The 15768-nt window shown below is 33.9% G+C and overlaps 1 protein-coding gene across 2 annotated transcripts in view; it reads right to left on the bottom strand.

Moving 5' to 3' along the window:
- Positions 1-1213: 1213 nt before the first annotated feature.
- Positions 1214-15768, bottom strand: part of LOC129798708 (uncharacterized) — a 79067-nt gene continuing 64512 nt past the window's right edge. For both annotated transcript variants that reach the window (XM_055842000.1, XM_055842001.1), the window contains exons 6-7: positions 12054-13037; positions 1214-2734 (exon numbers count right to left, since the gene is read on the bottom strand). In XM_055842000.1, coding sequence (XP_055697975.1) covers positions 2048-2734; positions 12054-13037 — 1671 coding nt within the window. In that variant the 3' untranslated portion in view covers positions 1214-2047. The remainder of the gene's footprint in view (positions 2735-12053; positions 13038-15768) is intronic.

Below are 15768 nucleotides of genomic sequence, written 5' to 3'. Positions count from 1 at the left end.
CGAAAAGTGACTTAAAAAATTTCTATATAGAGATTTATTCTTGAAAAGATCAACTTTATCTTAAACGGTCTCTAACATTAACGGCAATATTGTGGGTATTCGAGTGGAAGACAATTGAAGAGGTTGAAGAGATTATTAAGATTTTGAAAAACAATAATTCGATCGATTTTCGCTATTTAGAAAAGCTTGGATGTACTTAAAAGCTTGATACGTGGGTGCTACATCTCCTCACTGAAAAGAATAAAGGGAACTGTAGGAACTGTACTACGGATTATTACGGTACTTTTTAGTAATAACTTTAATCTAAGACTTCTCTATCCAATTGCGGAGTAGAGGATTTGCCGGATTCTGTGCTGTGGTTCAACGGGTATGAATATGAAGTCTTTGGGGTTAACGGGAGTGAAATAAGAGCGTGGTGGTGCATGGTGTTCCGAGAATAACCCTAATCCGAGCTATGCTGTCGGATGATCTATTTTGCAGAGTAAATTATATAACTTTTTCACCTTTTTCAAATGTGACAAGAAAAGTTTAGACGATAAAAATGATCAAATTTTGGAAAACAATTATTCTTGATACGATCTTAAATAAAACAATTATTTTGAAATACACAGGCAACTCATTTGCAAAAAGAAAAATTTTAAAAAGCATTTTTTATCATTTTTCCACCTGTTTTCTCCAATATAACTTTGTCAAGAAATTTTTGGTCAATACTGTGCTTCTGAAGTGCTAAATTAGTTGTTGCACTCGTACTTTTGGTCTCTTGCAGACTTTCCAAAACAATTTCAATCAATTAGAAACGAAAATACATTTATTTTGAGACCTCTTTTCCAGAAGTAGTTTCACTGGTCTGTTGTGGCCTCTACACACTAGAGAAATTTATGTTCATATTGAAGAAAATTGCCTACGCTTATGTAGGAAGAACTCTAAAATATGTCCATATTTTTCTCTAGTGTATAGAGGACATTAAAAAATGCATAGAAAGAAATTCTGTTGGTCATAAAATACAGATAATAATAAAATATCGTTAGTATGCAAGAATATCTGCTGCTATTAAAATATTATTATTAAGAAATATTATTATTATAAAATATTAAGAAAAATATTTAAAGAAAATACATGTAAAAAATAAATTTCTGAAGATGTTTTTTTTTTAAGTTTTCTTAATTATATTTTTCATAATATTAAACAAATTATTGATTCCTAAGTATGAGAAGTGCATGAAGTGCAAGAAGTGCTGGAAGTATTGCAGCATTTTTGGGAGTCTTTCAAAATGCTGGAAGTGTAAAGGGTTCCTCCATACAAATTGTGGAAGTGTCTGGAAGTGGTGTACACATTTTCATCCTAATATCTTCCCCTTGGATAAATGTCTTTTTTACGAACTTTCTCACTATTGTGTAACTCGTCAGTTTAAACGTTAGAACTTCCAATGGGTTTTTATGTAAGTTCTCTCTGATACACCTTCAAATCGGTAAAGGAATAACCTCAATCGGAGAGAGATCTCAAATCGGGAAGGTTATTACAGAACGAGAGGATTCTTGGACTTATAAACAGTTTTTAACAAGTATTTTGTTGTTAAATCTTATCAATGCATTCGAATGTAACCGAAACAAATTAAAAAATTGCAAAATAACCAAAGAATCAATTATTTCCCGATATAAAATTCACAAAAGAAGCCTTCTGGAAGAGCTTCCCTGTGCAAAGAAACGTCAAATAAATTTCCTGCTAGATGGCAGCTTGTTCGCAATGGAGAATTTCTGGAATGACATCCAGTCTGTAGCAGATTGCCTTGCGTGAAGCACGCTAAGTTTTTCTTGCGAATCAATAGATTCTAGAAATACCATTTTTGGTCCTACGAGCCGTAATATACAAAAAAAAATCTGAAACACAAATGTCTAACGATTCCAGCAATCCCAAATTTGTCTTAATCTGTCAAGAAGAACCTTCACTATAGCAATTTTTTTCATAAAGGAAAATTTGCGACATTATTCCTGCAACAAACCAATAATTGTGGAATGGTTTGCAGAAGTTTCTTCGTTCTTCCCATTTTTTAGTTAATGATATATTTGTTCTCACTCTCAATGGACCAGCAATTTGAGTGTTTCTTGTCCAGCATAGAGTCACATTCAGCCATGACTTCTCCAGCTGCCAGGACAGCTTCCTCAGCATCGGACACGACAGTTCCGATGCTATTGTCGATGCTGTCGTAGAAGATGCTGGAGGATTGCTTAATTTGTGTCTCGTACAAGACCCTCTGAACTTTCTCGCCATCCGTTGTATTGCCACCCCTTAGCTGCTCCCATGTCTTGAGGATGTTCGGATTGACTTTGCCGATGAGTCGACAGGATCCTTCAATCCTCGTACTCTTGACTGGTTGATCATCCTGGGCAGCAAATGCCGAAATAACCGACTTATTGGCACTGCTTTCATCCTCAGACTTACTCTGAGAGTTCAGCAGATCGATTGAGTAATTGTCATCGTAGTACTTAATCTCCATATCGCGATTCTTCTCCCTGTACACACTGCTATCGGTATCCATGCCTGGATATCGATAAACCAAGTCCATTGGCATTGGATTTGTGTATGTCTCAAAGGGTGTCTGAAATATCGCTGGTGGCTGATGGATTCTTGTCCTCATCAAATATTCACGGATAAGGTCACGAGAACCTCTAACATCACCCTCATTCTCACTTGCAACCTTTTCCGCCACATTCTCCGTACTCTTGCTCAACATGAGCTGATGATGCGGAAAGAAAGAAAAAGAACATAAAGAATGGAATTAAAAATGCAAATATTACTCCTGATACCAATGAACAAGAAATTATTGTAAACTTCAGTAACCGGACAAAGTGATGAGGGGGACAAGGTAAAATGTAAATTTTAATCCAACAGAAGGGGTAATATTAAAAAAAATGATACAAAGAAAACCTACAGACAACCTTTATCTTTCATTTTTCCACATTTTATCCACTATAACTAATAAAAATCGCAAATCTATCCCATTAATCTTACACCCATGTGTCAAAATTTTTGTTTAAATCCTAATTTAGAATTTTTGTTTTAACATTTCATTGTCTCTAATTCATAATCTTGTCAATTCGATTCATGTTAATTCATTTACATTACATTCTCTGTTTCCTTTTATTTTTTTTTATTAAGAATTACTAAAGAAACTAATAAATCTCATCTCTGCAATATCAGTGTATTAAAACAAAATGTAGGTTGTTAATTATGAACAGGAATTAGCTTACATTCGAGGGATTCTACTGGGTTTGAGGACTAGGATGGAGAGAATTATCAGGATTGTTTGTTTTCTTCTCACTAAACCCTTTATCTTCCTCCTTGATAAGCACATGCTATTTACAAAATAGAATGTTTGCAAAAAGGGGTTAGTCAATTACTCAAATGTAAAGTGCGATGTTTGAGTGGAAGTTTTTGGTATTTATGGCTCTGGCACACCTTTTAGATCAGGAAATTTTAATGAAGTCGAAATTCGGATCCTTTTCTTTCTCACATGTTCTGCATATGTCTATCTCATTCTCTCGCACTCTTCTTCTCTTAAACATCACTCCAAATTCAATTTAGCTCAATCGAATTTGGTATGCGAAAGAATAAGATAGTCATATGCAAAATATGTGAGAAAGAAAGGGTTTCGAATTTCGACTTCATGAAATTTTCCTGATCTAAAAGGTGTGTCGGAGGCATTAATTACTGTTTTCCAAATACGAGAATCATTTATAATATCGTTCTGATTTGGTCCATGTTTACAATCTTCGAAGGGAAGATTAAACATTCAAAATATTACATTTAAAAATAATCAGTTTTGGTTTAAAATTTCCTCAAGAAGATGACAGATTTGGTAACATTACCTAAAAAGACAGATTTTTAGGAAATATACACTTCGTAGTAGTTGTATCTTTAATTCATAAAAGTATTTATCTTAGATAATTTGTAATTTAAAGAAAAAAAATTAAGTCACATTAAATTTGAGGTTAGATACAGGATTTTAGTTTAGGTGTTCGGACGATTAGAAGTTCTAAACACCTACTCAACCTACAGTTGAGTGTTAAATTATCTCATTTGGTAAGGGTATTACTGTGAAATTTGAGGTTATGAACGTTTTCAAAAGTTAAGAGTTAAACAAAAATTTGAATTCCAAAGGTTTTAAAAGGAGGGATACAGTTAATTTACTAATTCTATTTGTAATCAAGGTTTTTACTCCTTCGTAGTTTTATCGTTTTGCCTTTTAAAATTGGTTAGTTACCCTACCAGGATAAAAATGTTGACAGCTACTTTACGATTTCATACCGTTTCATTGAGTGTCGATCTATCGATTTTTAGCGAAAATCATGCGAATTTACCGATTTTGTTTTCAAAGATCGTGTCGATGTGAAGACTTTTTATACAAAATTACTGTTGATTTCGCCCTTACTGTTCAACATCAAAGATACATCACGGCTTCAAACGTAAGGTCACGAGTTTCTGAAAAATTTCGACTTACGATTGGGCATAAGACCTCCACACATTGAGATCAATTTTTATTAAAAAGTTGATTTTGACAGAATTTTAGGATTTTGAGACCTTAGGGCACTGAACTAAATCTCTAATAATTTTATTAATCGTATCAAGATATTTTGAATTACAAGGTAATAATTTCTTTTACAATGCCGTAACCGCCGTAACCCGTAATGGAAGTGCTAAGTACATTAAAGACCCCCCAGCAGCGCCTTCCTCGCGGTTTGAACGCTACCTTCGGAGGACCCAAGCTTCGAACAATTTAAACTTTTATCTATGTTCCAATTGGATTTGACTCGTGGATCTTTTCAAGAAACTTGATGCATCGGACTAGCCATTAAAATATAATATTTTAATGGGTCAAATTTATTAAAAACATATTCAAAAGAATGAAATGTTCGAAGCTTCAGTCGTTCGAAAGTAGGGCGCTTTCCCCTGGTCCGAATTAGTTTTTATTTTTGGGACACCGGTGTCCCATTCGTCCTTGAAGGGTTAACTCTTTCGTCTCTTTTGGGGCTGTAGTACCCAAAGAAGCATATGCATTTTCTATGAAAAACAATGTTTTTTAATTATTCAGAACTGATAAAAATCCGATTCTTGTGGATGATTACAAACTATAAGGATGTCCAAATGTAAGATATTTTTTGTAGGACCTCAATTAATTCTTGAGCTTAGATATTTTTGATTAAAATTTGTGAAATTGGCTTGCAGCATATGCTGCGGTCCGGAAAGAGTTAAATCAAATGCTCGTACTTTCTCATAAATCTTTGTGGTACCACATTTCCTTTAATTTTATACGATTATAATGTGTGTAAATATTCAGGAAACAAGAGATAAATTCATTTTCAATCACCCACTACACGAATTTTTCAACATAACCTGACATTTGTAATTTCGAATTCAACAGTCGTTCGAATTTGAATCATTCTGTAAATAATTTGTACTAAAAAACTTGTTTTAAATTTTAGTACACGATTGTACTAATTTTAATCATAACGGTGCTCTTAATGTTTTCAATTTAATGAATTTTAATTTCAACACAATGAAATTTGTTTGTTATGGCTCTGGCACCACTTTTAGATTAGGAAAATTTCATGAAGTCAAAATTCGAATCCCTTTCTCTTTCACACACTTTGCATAAGTCTATTTCTTTCTTTCGTAATCTTCTTCTTTTAAACATCACAACAAATCAATTTAGCTCAATCGATTTTGGAGTGCAAAAGAATGAGATAAATTCTGATCTAAAAGGTGTGATGGAGCCATTATGGTTCAATTTCATGAAATCAAAATATCGGCACAATTTCATGAAATCAAAATTCGTATCCTTCTCTTTCTAAAAGTATAAGTCTATCCCACTCTTTCGGACTCAAAATTAGACTGAACTGAATTTAATTTAGTGTGACGTTCAAAAAATGAAGAAGAGTATGAAAGAGTAAAATAGAAATATGCAAAATTTTTAAGAAAAAAGGAATGCGAATTTCGACTTTATGGAATTTTCCTGATCTAAAAGGTCTGGAGCCATTAGGAGATGAATATCAATTTCAATCTGTCAAACATTCTCTATCTAAAATTAATTTGGACCAGGCTGAATTTTGGTTCTCCTGCACGAAACAGAGGTCATTAGTGAGCAAGAATTCGTGTCAAATAAAAAACGACGTCTTTTCTTCACTATTTTACAGTTTTTGAGTTTGTTTTTGCATTGCATTTCTTAAAGAACATTTTTTTTAATGTGGTTTTAAACAATTTACCAACTTTATGAAAACTTCAAATTCTCTGCGATATCTAAATATTTCAAAAGAAAATATGAAAATTTTATTGATTCGCTTTAGTACATTTTTGTACTAAAACACTATTTTAAATGTAATACCTCCATGACCTTTGAAATTTCAAAATTATAAGGTAGAAATGGATCCGATAACCACGTTCCATCTTCAGATTGACTAACCCCTTGTTGTACAATATGATTCGCATTACAATGACATTGTATGAAATGAGCAATGTATGAAATGATGTCTAAAATGTGTTGAAAGACTTACTATAGATATATTTCACAAAAAAAATGCCCTGATGATTGTGATTATCTAATATTCCTCTAAAATATGTCATGTAATTAAAAATTCTGTGGTTTCCAAATGAGTTGCATTTTTTCTCAGAAGCACAAAAGGTGGGTACATATATCAAATAAATAGGAAAAATATGAAATAAATAACGTAATTATCATTTTTCACTGCTGCAACAATATACATAATACCGGACTAAAACCACAAGAATAATATTTCTCTCGGAGCATCGTAAGGTATGGTCGTTTTGTACTTTTTCTCTTCACAAAATTAAATAATTCAAAAGATATTCCATTATTAATCCATTAAAATAATCAAAAAAAGAAGTTTCAACATCAAATAAATTACATTTCACTCCTCTAATTTTATGTTGTATGTTCCATGAAATGATTGTGGTAATATGCTCTATGAAAAGGTGTTTTTTTTGTTAGCAGTATTTACTGTTAATGTTTAGCATGTGTAAGTGATAAATTAGCTATTTTCAACTACATGGTGCAAATGAAATTCTAGAGATAATTAAAAAATAAGTAAAGAAAAAAAAACTAAATAAAACCATACTAATGATGAAATTCTACCAAAAAAAAAGCCGGCAATGTTTTCTAAAAAAAAAATGGCAATAAACATTCAACAAAACTTGGGAGAAGGACTTACGAAACAGGAGAAAGTACTAGTAGACCTCAATCCTGATGCTTGGAATGGTTGGAAACAAATCCCGTCGAATGTAGCGCCTTTCGATGTCCTTCAAAGTCCATAATTTTATAACTTTTCTTTCTTTTTTTTCTTGTCTTTGGATTTTGCCTCAACACAAAGCAATTATTTTTACAAAAAACAAAAAAAAATCGAATTGTGTAAGTTTTTTTTATATAGATATAAAAAAAATCAACCATATCGATATGTTATGTAATGTATTAATTCTGCAGAATGAACCGAAAATGACCACTATTGAATTGGATATTCTTATTACAAATTTATTCCATCTTTCTTTTTCTCTTTTTTTTAAATTATTCCTCTAACTCTGCAATTTGCTGTTTACGCCTAATTTTTTCTCTGATTTATGTGATACTGTTAGTTTCGCATAAATGAATGATATACAGAAAGATAGGAACACTATTGGCATATACTTGTTTTACATTAAACATAAAAACACGTGCAAGTGACATCATTTAGAAAAAAAAATAGTAAAATTAGGACAGAGTCCAGGCAAGACTTAGTTGGTTATTGACACTTGATTTCTTCTCTAGCAAAATAAATGTGGAAATTTCCTAACTCTAAAAGGAAGTTATTAATAATTGAAATGTACTAAAAAACTAGTACTAGTACTAAAATGTACTAATCAATATTTGGGGCAACTGATGAAACTGCAGAAGACTTACTTTTAGCCAAAAAGCTACGTTACTGAGTACTAAAAACAAAATTGTAAAATTTACATTTGACAGCTGTCAAATATATCAACCTTTCGATGTCTTAGTACTGAAGTAAAAAAAATCTGTCATGGACAATTCATGCTTAGAAATTAGCTAAAAATAAAATTTGTCATGGACAAAACTGTACTAAGTCAAAGATAAAAACCCATGGAAAGTCTATGTAATTCTGTACTAAAACGCAACTTCACTTTTGACAGCTGTGCTAAGCTCCTAAGAAAATTATACATACTTTTCCTGTAAAATGATGTGAGGAAAATACTCGAAATTCTGTCATGGAAGACTTTTTAAACGTCGCTGTCAAAATGGAATTTAGTACTAAAGTCACATCATCTGAAAGCAAGACTTGAAATCTGCCAAATCTTAGTTTCTGACTAACACGAAAAGGGCTACAAATTGAACCTTAGCCAGATAACCAATCCGAAAATATTTAGTACTAAAACTTAAATTGAAAAATCAAATCATTTTATAAGTAATTTACATTTCTGCGTTAGGAAGGGATAATAAGAAAACATGACACACTCAGAAAACTCCGTGCAAGATATGCCAGTCAATATGTCTGTAATAGAGCTGACAAATTTGATAGCTTGAGATCGCAGAGGATTATTCAGAATTGTTTGTTTGAGAACTTGAGTGGTCTAGAAGGTGTTATTGAATAGCCTAAAATCCTACGTAACCTCGTAAATGAGTTAAAAGTTCTACACTAGGTTCTCTAATATTCGGCTAATTGGGACCAAAAATAACAAATAAAAACTAATACGAGAACCGTGATTTTTTTTACTCTTCATCGTTGTCGCCCGAATGCAGTGATGGCGGTGTCAGAAGTTGACATTGACATTGACAAAAGTTCTCTGTCAATGTCAAAAAATAGTTTCGGATCCAAGGGGCCAATTAGAAACACCTATAGACTTAGAAAAACTCGAACAGTCAAATCGTCGCTTGGATTAGCAATTATCGTAATTTTCTTTTAGCAAATTTAAAGGTAACCTTTATTCATCTTGATAATGAGCTTTGAATACGATAATTTCCTCTAAGTCAGCTTTAAAAAAAAACATCTAGAAAATTAGAGAAAAACTAGATTATAAAATGAAGAGATATATGTCAAAAGAAACGCAATACGATTTTATCACAACTTTCAACGTTTATCGAGCCGTAATTTCACTATATGGATATTCTGGCAAATGATGATATAATTTACTAGCGCATTATCCATATTGTCTTTGGAAAGTAAAAAATGCTGAGCTCCTTCTGCTAGATGTTTTTAGTGAGTAATATCTCACGATATGTAAATTGCATTGGGTCATACTAAACAGTGTTTGGAAGGTGACAGCACTTGTCAAAAAAGGTTGTTTGACAGTTTTGCGTTTGGTAAAGCCAAAGTTAGTTCTTAGTTGAAGCCAGCTTTCCAAAATTAAGGTAAAATGAGAGAAAATTCGATAAGTTCTTTAGTCCTACTACGAAAAAAGCGAAACAAGTAGCCAAAAAAATGTGCTGCAAATCGAACCAACGCAGTATCGGATTCTACAGAAAGTCGGTGGTTCAAACGATTCCGGCCGTTCCGGAAAAATTGTCGTCAAAGATGGCGCACGTTCTAGAAGGCCATTCAATGAAAAATGTTCCATCTTTTCAGACAAATCTGTCTGGAAAGTCTGAAATGTAGAAAAAATCTACGAAAAATCGGCAAATTATCCACAGAAATTCATCAGAGTATGCACCAGGATTCGTCAGAAAATCTGCAAAAATTTCTGACGAATTTTGTCCCAGGCCTAAATAAAATTCGTAGGAATATCTACATATTTCTCGGCAGATTTTCGGCAGAGGTGTAGATATTTTCTGCAGAAACCTTAAAGATATCTGTCGAAATTATTAAACGGGAATAGTATAGAATTCTCTAATTATGTCGTTTTAATTTTCTTTGAAATTTTTACAAAAATTAAAAAAAATTCTTGTATTTTATTTACGAGACGTAGAACAAAATAAAAAAAAAACATCCGGATAACGAAGCGGAAACTGTCATTTTCTTTTCCAATCGTCCGAATAAAAAGCGGGCATTGTATTTAAGAATATTTATATATTTGCTTTAAATACTGAGAGAAATCCGAAAATGTCAAAAAAAACATTCCGGAAATGTTAATTTTACCCTGTAGTATTGATCCGAAATCGGTGTAAATATTACCATTTTTAGGTGTATTATGGGTAAAAGTATAACCCTTTTCATGTTGATTTTACCCTTAAAAGGTGTAAAATTAACAATAAAAAATGTTGATATATCGTCGGTTGCGGCTACCTCTGTCGTATCTGCATTTCTTTTGTGTCAGCATTTTACGCAAGAGGGGACATCTGTATTGTAGCTTGCTCCGAATGCAGATACAAAACAAATGCAGATACGACAGAGGTAGCCGCAACCGACGATATTTTTACACCCGAAAAGTGTTAAAGTTATGAGGAAAAAAGTTAATCGGAGCCTCTTTTTTTTCTCAGTTAATCTAAAGAACTTAATAAGCACAATTACACGCATTACAAATAGGTAAATATTCAAGATTGAAAAAAAGAAGTTACGACAGGTGCTGATTGAAGCGACAAAATTGCGTTTTTACATGTCTAGCAATCGTCGTCGTATCTGCATTTATTTTGTGTATGCATTTGGTGCAGGCTACGATACAGACGTCGCCTCTTACGCGAAATGCTAACAAAAAATAAATGCAGATTCGACAACAGTCGATGCAACCGACGATATGTCAAAATTCGTTATCTCCTGAAGATGCCGCGTGCGGGGTGCACTTCTTTTTATTCTACTTCACTTCATGTCTGTCAGAAGAGATATTTTTTAAAATCCACTCATTCAGGGAGGACTAAGGAGGATCAGGAGGACGATAGGATTTCAGTAGGAAGTCGCAAGCCAGAGAGCGCAGGACATTCCTGCTGTTACTGAAAATCGAAATTCCAATCACTTCGTGTAAAAGTTCCTCAGAGGGAAGCTTTGCAATTTTTGACAGCTGTCAATAAAAAATCATTTTGCATGTTTGAAGCTGTTTTAAAGTCATTTACGTTACGAATTGATGCGTTATGAATTGTAGAAAACCGTTTTTTAGACTAAAAAACAGTGATCTTAATCTGAATCCTCTCCTGGAGATTCAGATTAACATCCTTGTTCTTTTCTTGAAACTCTGTATTGACCCAAGTGACCCAAGTAATGTATTTATTGGAATATTTGTTAATTTCTTGATTTGTCACATTAGCGTATACTTCGGGAGGGCAACACATATACCCGGGGCAGAAGTATTAGGAACGATATACCTTGCTGTAAGATTTCAATCTTAAACTCTTTATAATTTTGTCCAAAGGGACCCTTTAGCCTTCTGGGGCTATTGAGTGTCCCTCAAATCTTCCCTACAGTTAGGAAATTTCCACAAAAGTTAGGATCACTAAAAGTGTTACATTGATGAATATTTGCTGAATTTAGTAAGATTTGAAGAATATTAAAACTGCCCAAGATATTCAACATCTTTCAGCCACTTGACCACAAAATATCTTTCACTAAAAAAAAGAGCTATATATACCATTAAAACAGTATATGAAATGTAACAAAACTAATTAAAAATCACAATTAAAATGTTTCAAAGAGTTAATAAAAATTCATAACTTCGAATTCATTATTTTTCCTCTCTACGTTTTTCTCTCTCTTTTTTATTTTATTTAAATATCACACGTGTAATTTATTATTAGAGTTAATTAATTTTGACTTGTATTTTGTTATTTAATTCAGATATATCCTGAATTCACTTTTATTTTTTCTTGCAAATTTTATCAGAGAATGTCTCTTATGAATATTGGCGAATTGCGCAATAGTCATTTAAAAAACACAATAAAAATTAAAACAATTGTTTTTTTTATTTACATACGCGATAAAATCGATGAAACTCTCATATCATAGTCCATGATAAAGTTTTTTTTTTAAAGTGTTTTTGTTTTTTTTAGTCAAAAAGAAAAAAACACACGGAAACACGATAAATTAGCTTTTGAACCAATTCCAAAAAAAATTCGTCCGCGGATTGCGTACCTTTCCATTCTCATAATCTTGTGTGTCACCATTTCTTGCACTACTGCTGCTGCTGATCCGCCGAACTGGAACTGAAGATGGTTTTGCTCGATTCTGAGGTGAAATGTAGCTGCTGGAGTTAATATCTCTCTTTGCCTTGAACACTTGCTGCTGCTGCTGCGAGCCAATGGCTGGACTTGGACTCGTGGGCGATGACGGACTGACACCCGAGGGCGCCTTTGTGGCATTCAGTGAATCCAGATTGCGCATCTTGGCTGCCGATGTATCTCTCTTTGCCCTGGGCAATGGCGAATGCATCGGTTTGGGCGGGGACGGACTCGATTTGGCCGAAATGGGAATTGATGAACTCCTATTATTTCCACCCAATGACGTATCTTTTCGCCAACTCTGTGCCGAATCCGGTCGCTGGAGACTAGGTGATGAACTATTGCTATCCTTCTTCACCGAACTCGGTGGTCCCGATCGTCCCATCAGACTACTTGTACTCTTATTCAAACTCCGATTGGACGGTGGACCAGACGGACTCAATTTCCCATTGACCCTTCCCGTTGGCGGTTTCGGTGCCGGATTCCCCTTCGTTCCCGCCAACGGAATCCGACTGGGACGTTTCTTTGGCGTCTCTGGCAAGGCACGTGTCTGCTCAGACTGATCCTGAGCCGATTCCGTACTACTACTGTGCTGCCCAATCTCATCCATCGCCAGCGGCACCATGGCCTTCATGCTGGGCGTCGAGATCTGCGATTGACGGATCAGGGAGTCCCTCGTGGGAGACAACTTAAATGCCAATCTCCCCTCAGGACTGTGATCGTGCCTGGAAGTTGATTTTGACTCAAGTACCCTGAGCTGTGCTCTTGTACCCTCAAATTCAATATTTTTCTCTTCCAACTGAAATTTCAGATCATCAATATCCTCTTTCGCCTTATCAAGGCGCTTTATCAGATGGATTTTCGATCGTGTTGCATGATCTAATTTCTGTTGCAATACCTAAAAACCAAAAAAAAAAGGTTTCACATGTAAGGAAAGTGACTACATTTAATCTTTTTCTTTGATTGTTAGGTTATGCTAGGAAGTGTTAGGTTATGTTCGACCTAACCTCAAAAGCCAGTGATCAGTATAGACTCTCTCTCAATCGGGCATTTGGGGCAAAATGTCATCCAAATTATCGAAAGATTTGGGCATCAAAGCCTTTGCAAATTCCACAAAAATTTTGCTTTAAAATCAAACGTGCAAATTGTCAACAAAATTTTGAGCCCGATTGAAAAAATGCCGATTTAGCGAGAGTCTACTGTAAGCCTAAATCAGATTATAGAGGTGCGATTCCTTCATTGCAAATTTAGATTGTGGCAAACTTGAACGATATTTATTCATAAATAATACAAATTTCGCTTAATAATTCCTAAACTGTATGTAATTTAATATCGTTATTAATGAGGAAAATTAAAGTAGAAATGCACAAAAAGTGTCTGAAAATCCTTAAAGCCGATTATCTTGGAAACTATCAGAGATAGAAGCCTCAAATTTTACATCTGTTCAGATCATTCTTTAGGTTAGAAATACATAAAAGTATCTGACAAACTTTAAAGTCCATTATCTCGGAAAAATCCGCTAAAATGTGTGAAAAATTCTTCGGTCCACGAAGATCTACGAAAAATTCCGCGCTCCGTAAAAATCCGCGACAAATTCTTCGACAAATTTTTCGCAGATCTTCGTGGACCGAAGAATTTTTCACACATTTTAGCGGATATTTGTCGCGGATTTTTACGGAGCGCAGAATTTTTCGCGGATTTTTCGGTTCGCGAAAAAATACGCGCCACACGATAATGCGTGAAAAAATTCGCGCCCTCGAAAATCCTCGCAAAAATTCGCGCTCCCGCGAAAATCCGCGAAATAATTCTTTCCCCGTGAAAATTCACGAAAAAAATCACGGCCCGCGCAAATCCGAGTAAAAATTAGAACCTCCCGAAAATCCACTTCAAAATTTGCGCCCCTCGAAAATTCGCGAAAAATTTTGCGCCTCGCAAAAATTTGCAAAATAATTCGTACCCCGCGAAAATCCGCGTCACCCGAAAATCAGCGAAATAATTCGCGCCCCGCGAAAATTCACGAAAAAAATCACGGCCCGCGCAAATCCGAGTAAAAATTCGTACTTCCCGAAGATCCGCTTAAAAATTCGCGCTACATGATAATCTGTGAAAAAATTCGCCATCCGCGAAAATCCGCGTGAAAATTCGCGTCACCCGAAAATCAGCGAAATAATTCTTGCCCCGCGAAAAGTCACGAAAAAAATCACGGCCCGCGTAAATCCGAGTAAAAATTCGCACCTCCCGAAAATCCGCTTAAAAATTTCGCGCCTCGCGAAAATCTGCGAAAATGTTCGAAAATTTTCATTAGCATGGAAACCGTCGTACGTGCTAGTAGATATATTTAACAAAAAAAAAATTATGAAGATATCACTTTCTTTGTGTTGCTTCCTGTTACAACTGCTTAGTGGTCATGGAACACGACGAGGACTCTGGGGAAAACAATGAAAACAGGAAGCAACACAAGGAAAGTAGATTCTCCTTTTCATTTTTCATTGGAATAGCACCATTAATCGTCGAAGAGAGTTGAGGTTATGTTTACAAAAAACTTCAAAATATTAATATTTGGAAGAAAATTTTAGTTTTATGGTTTCTAGATGTTTTATTTTCTCACTCCAAGAGTATAACTTCATTAAAAATTCCAGTTATTTAAAAGCCGAAAATGATTTTATGTTATTTTCAATAATACTTAACCTCAAACTAAGTCTTTTTTCTGTTTACAATGATTTTATCAAACATGCACATTAAAATTTTTAAGAGATTCACATGAATTGTTTCTGGTGAGCTGAATGTGCAATTTGTGTCTTTTAATGTTTTAGAATTTCATCTTTATTGATAAAAAAGCTACTCACATAAAACCTATTTTATAAGATCAATTTTATCAATAAACAGAATAAACTCTGAATGAGTGATTCAAGTACACAAAAATATTCCATTTGAACACACATAAGCGACAATTAATGTGAATCGAATCAAAAATTCAATGTGCAAGTGTTATACCAGGATAAAATTTATCAATAGGGTAAATTTAGGTGATGATTTTCGAAAATGTTTACCAAAATATGTCTGTTTTCTTTGAGGTTAAACTCAATATAACCTCAAAAAGTCGCTTAATCTCGCGAAAAACAAAAATGTTAGGTTATGGTAGATCTAACCTAAAAAATCGAGACATTTATTTTTATAATACAAGTGATTGGCACTTTAAAATGAATATGGTTTGACCAATTTTTTTTTAAAGTTTATTAAAGGAATTATCTTTTAAGAACATCCATTTGACCACGCATTAAACTTTTTCGTAATTTGTTATGGCGTCTATATATCATGTAAATTGATTCAAAATTCATCTAAGTACTAAGTTATCCTATTTACTTTAAAAGTCATTTTGCGATTTGAGGTTATGCTGAACATAACCTTATAAAATCTTCCTGAAAACAAATATGCTTAAAAATTGGTCTATTTGATAGACAAAAAATTTAAATTGACTAAAAACTAGATGATTGGAACTTTTAGTGATCTCGCTTTTTGTAAAAATATCATATTCCAGCTTACAATATTTCAATTTATAAACGGAATTAGAAAATGACTTTCAACGTTGAAAATTCTACTGCAATACTGTCTGAAGAAGCTGATGATAA

This window comes from Phlebotomus papatasi, chromosome 1 (genome assembly GCF_024763615.1).
Source record: "Phlebotomus papatasi isolate M1 chromosome 1, Ppap_2.1, whole genome shotgun sequence".
Classification (NCBI taxonomy): domain Eukaryota; kingdom Metazoa; phylum Arthropoda; class Insecta; order Diptera; family Psychodidae; genus Phlebotomus; species Phlebotomus papatasi.
This window is presented reverse-complemented; position numbering and strand designations above follow the sequence as displayed.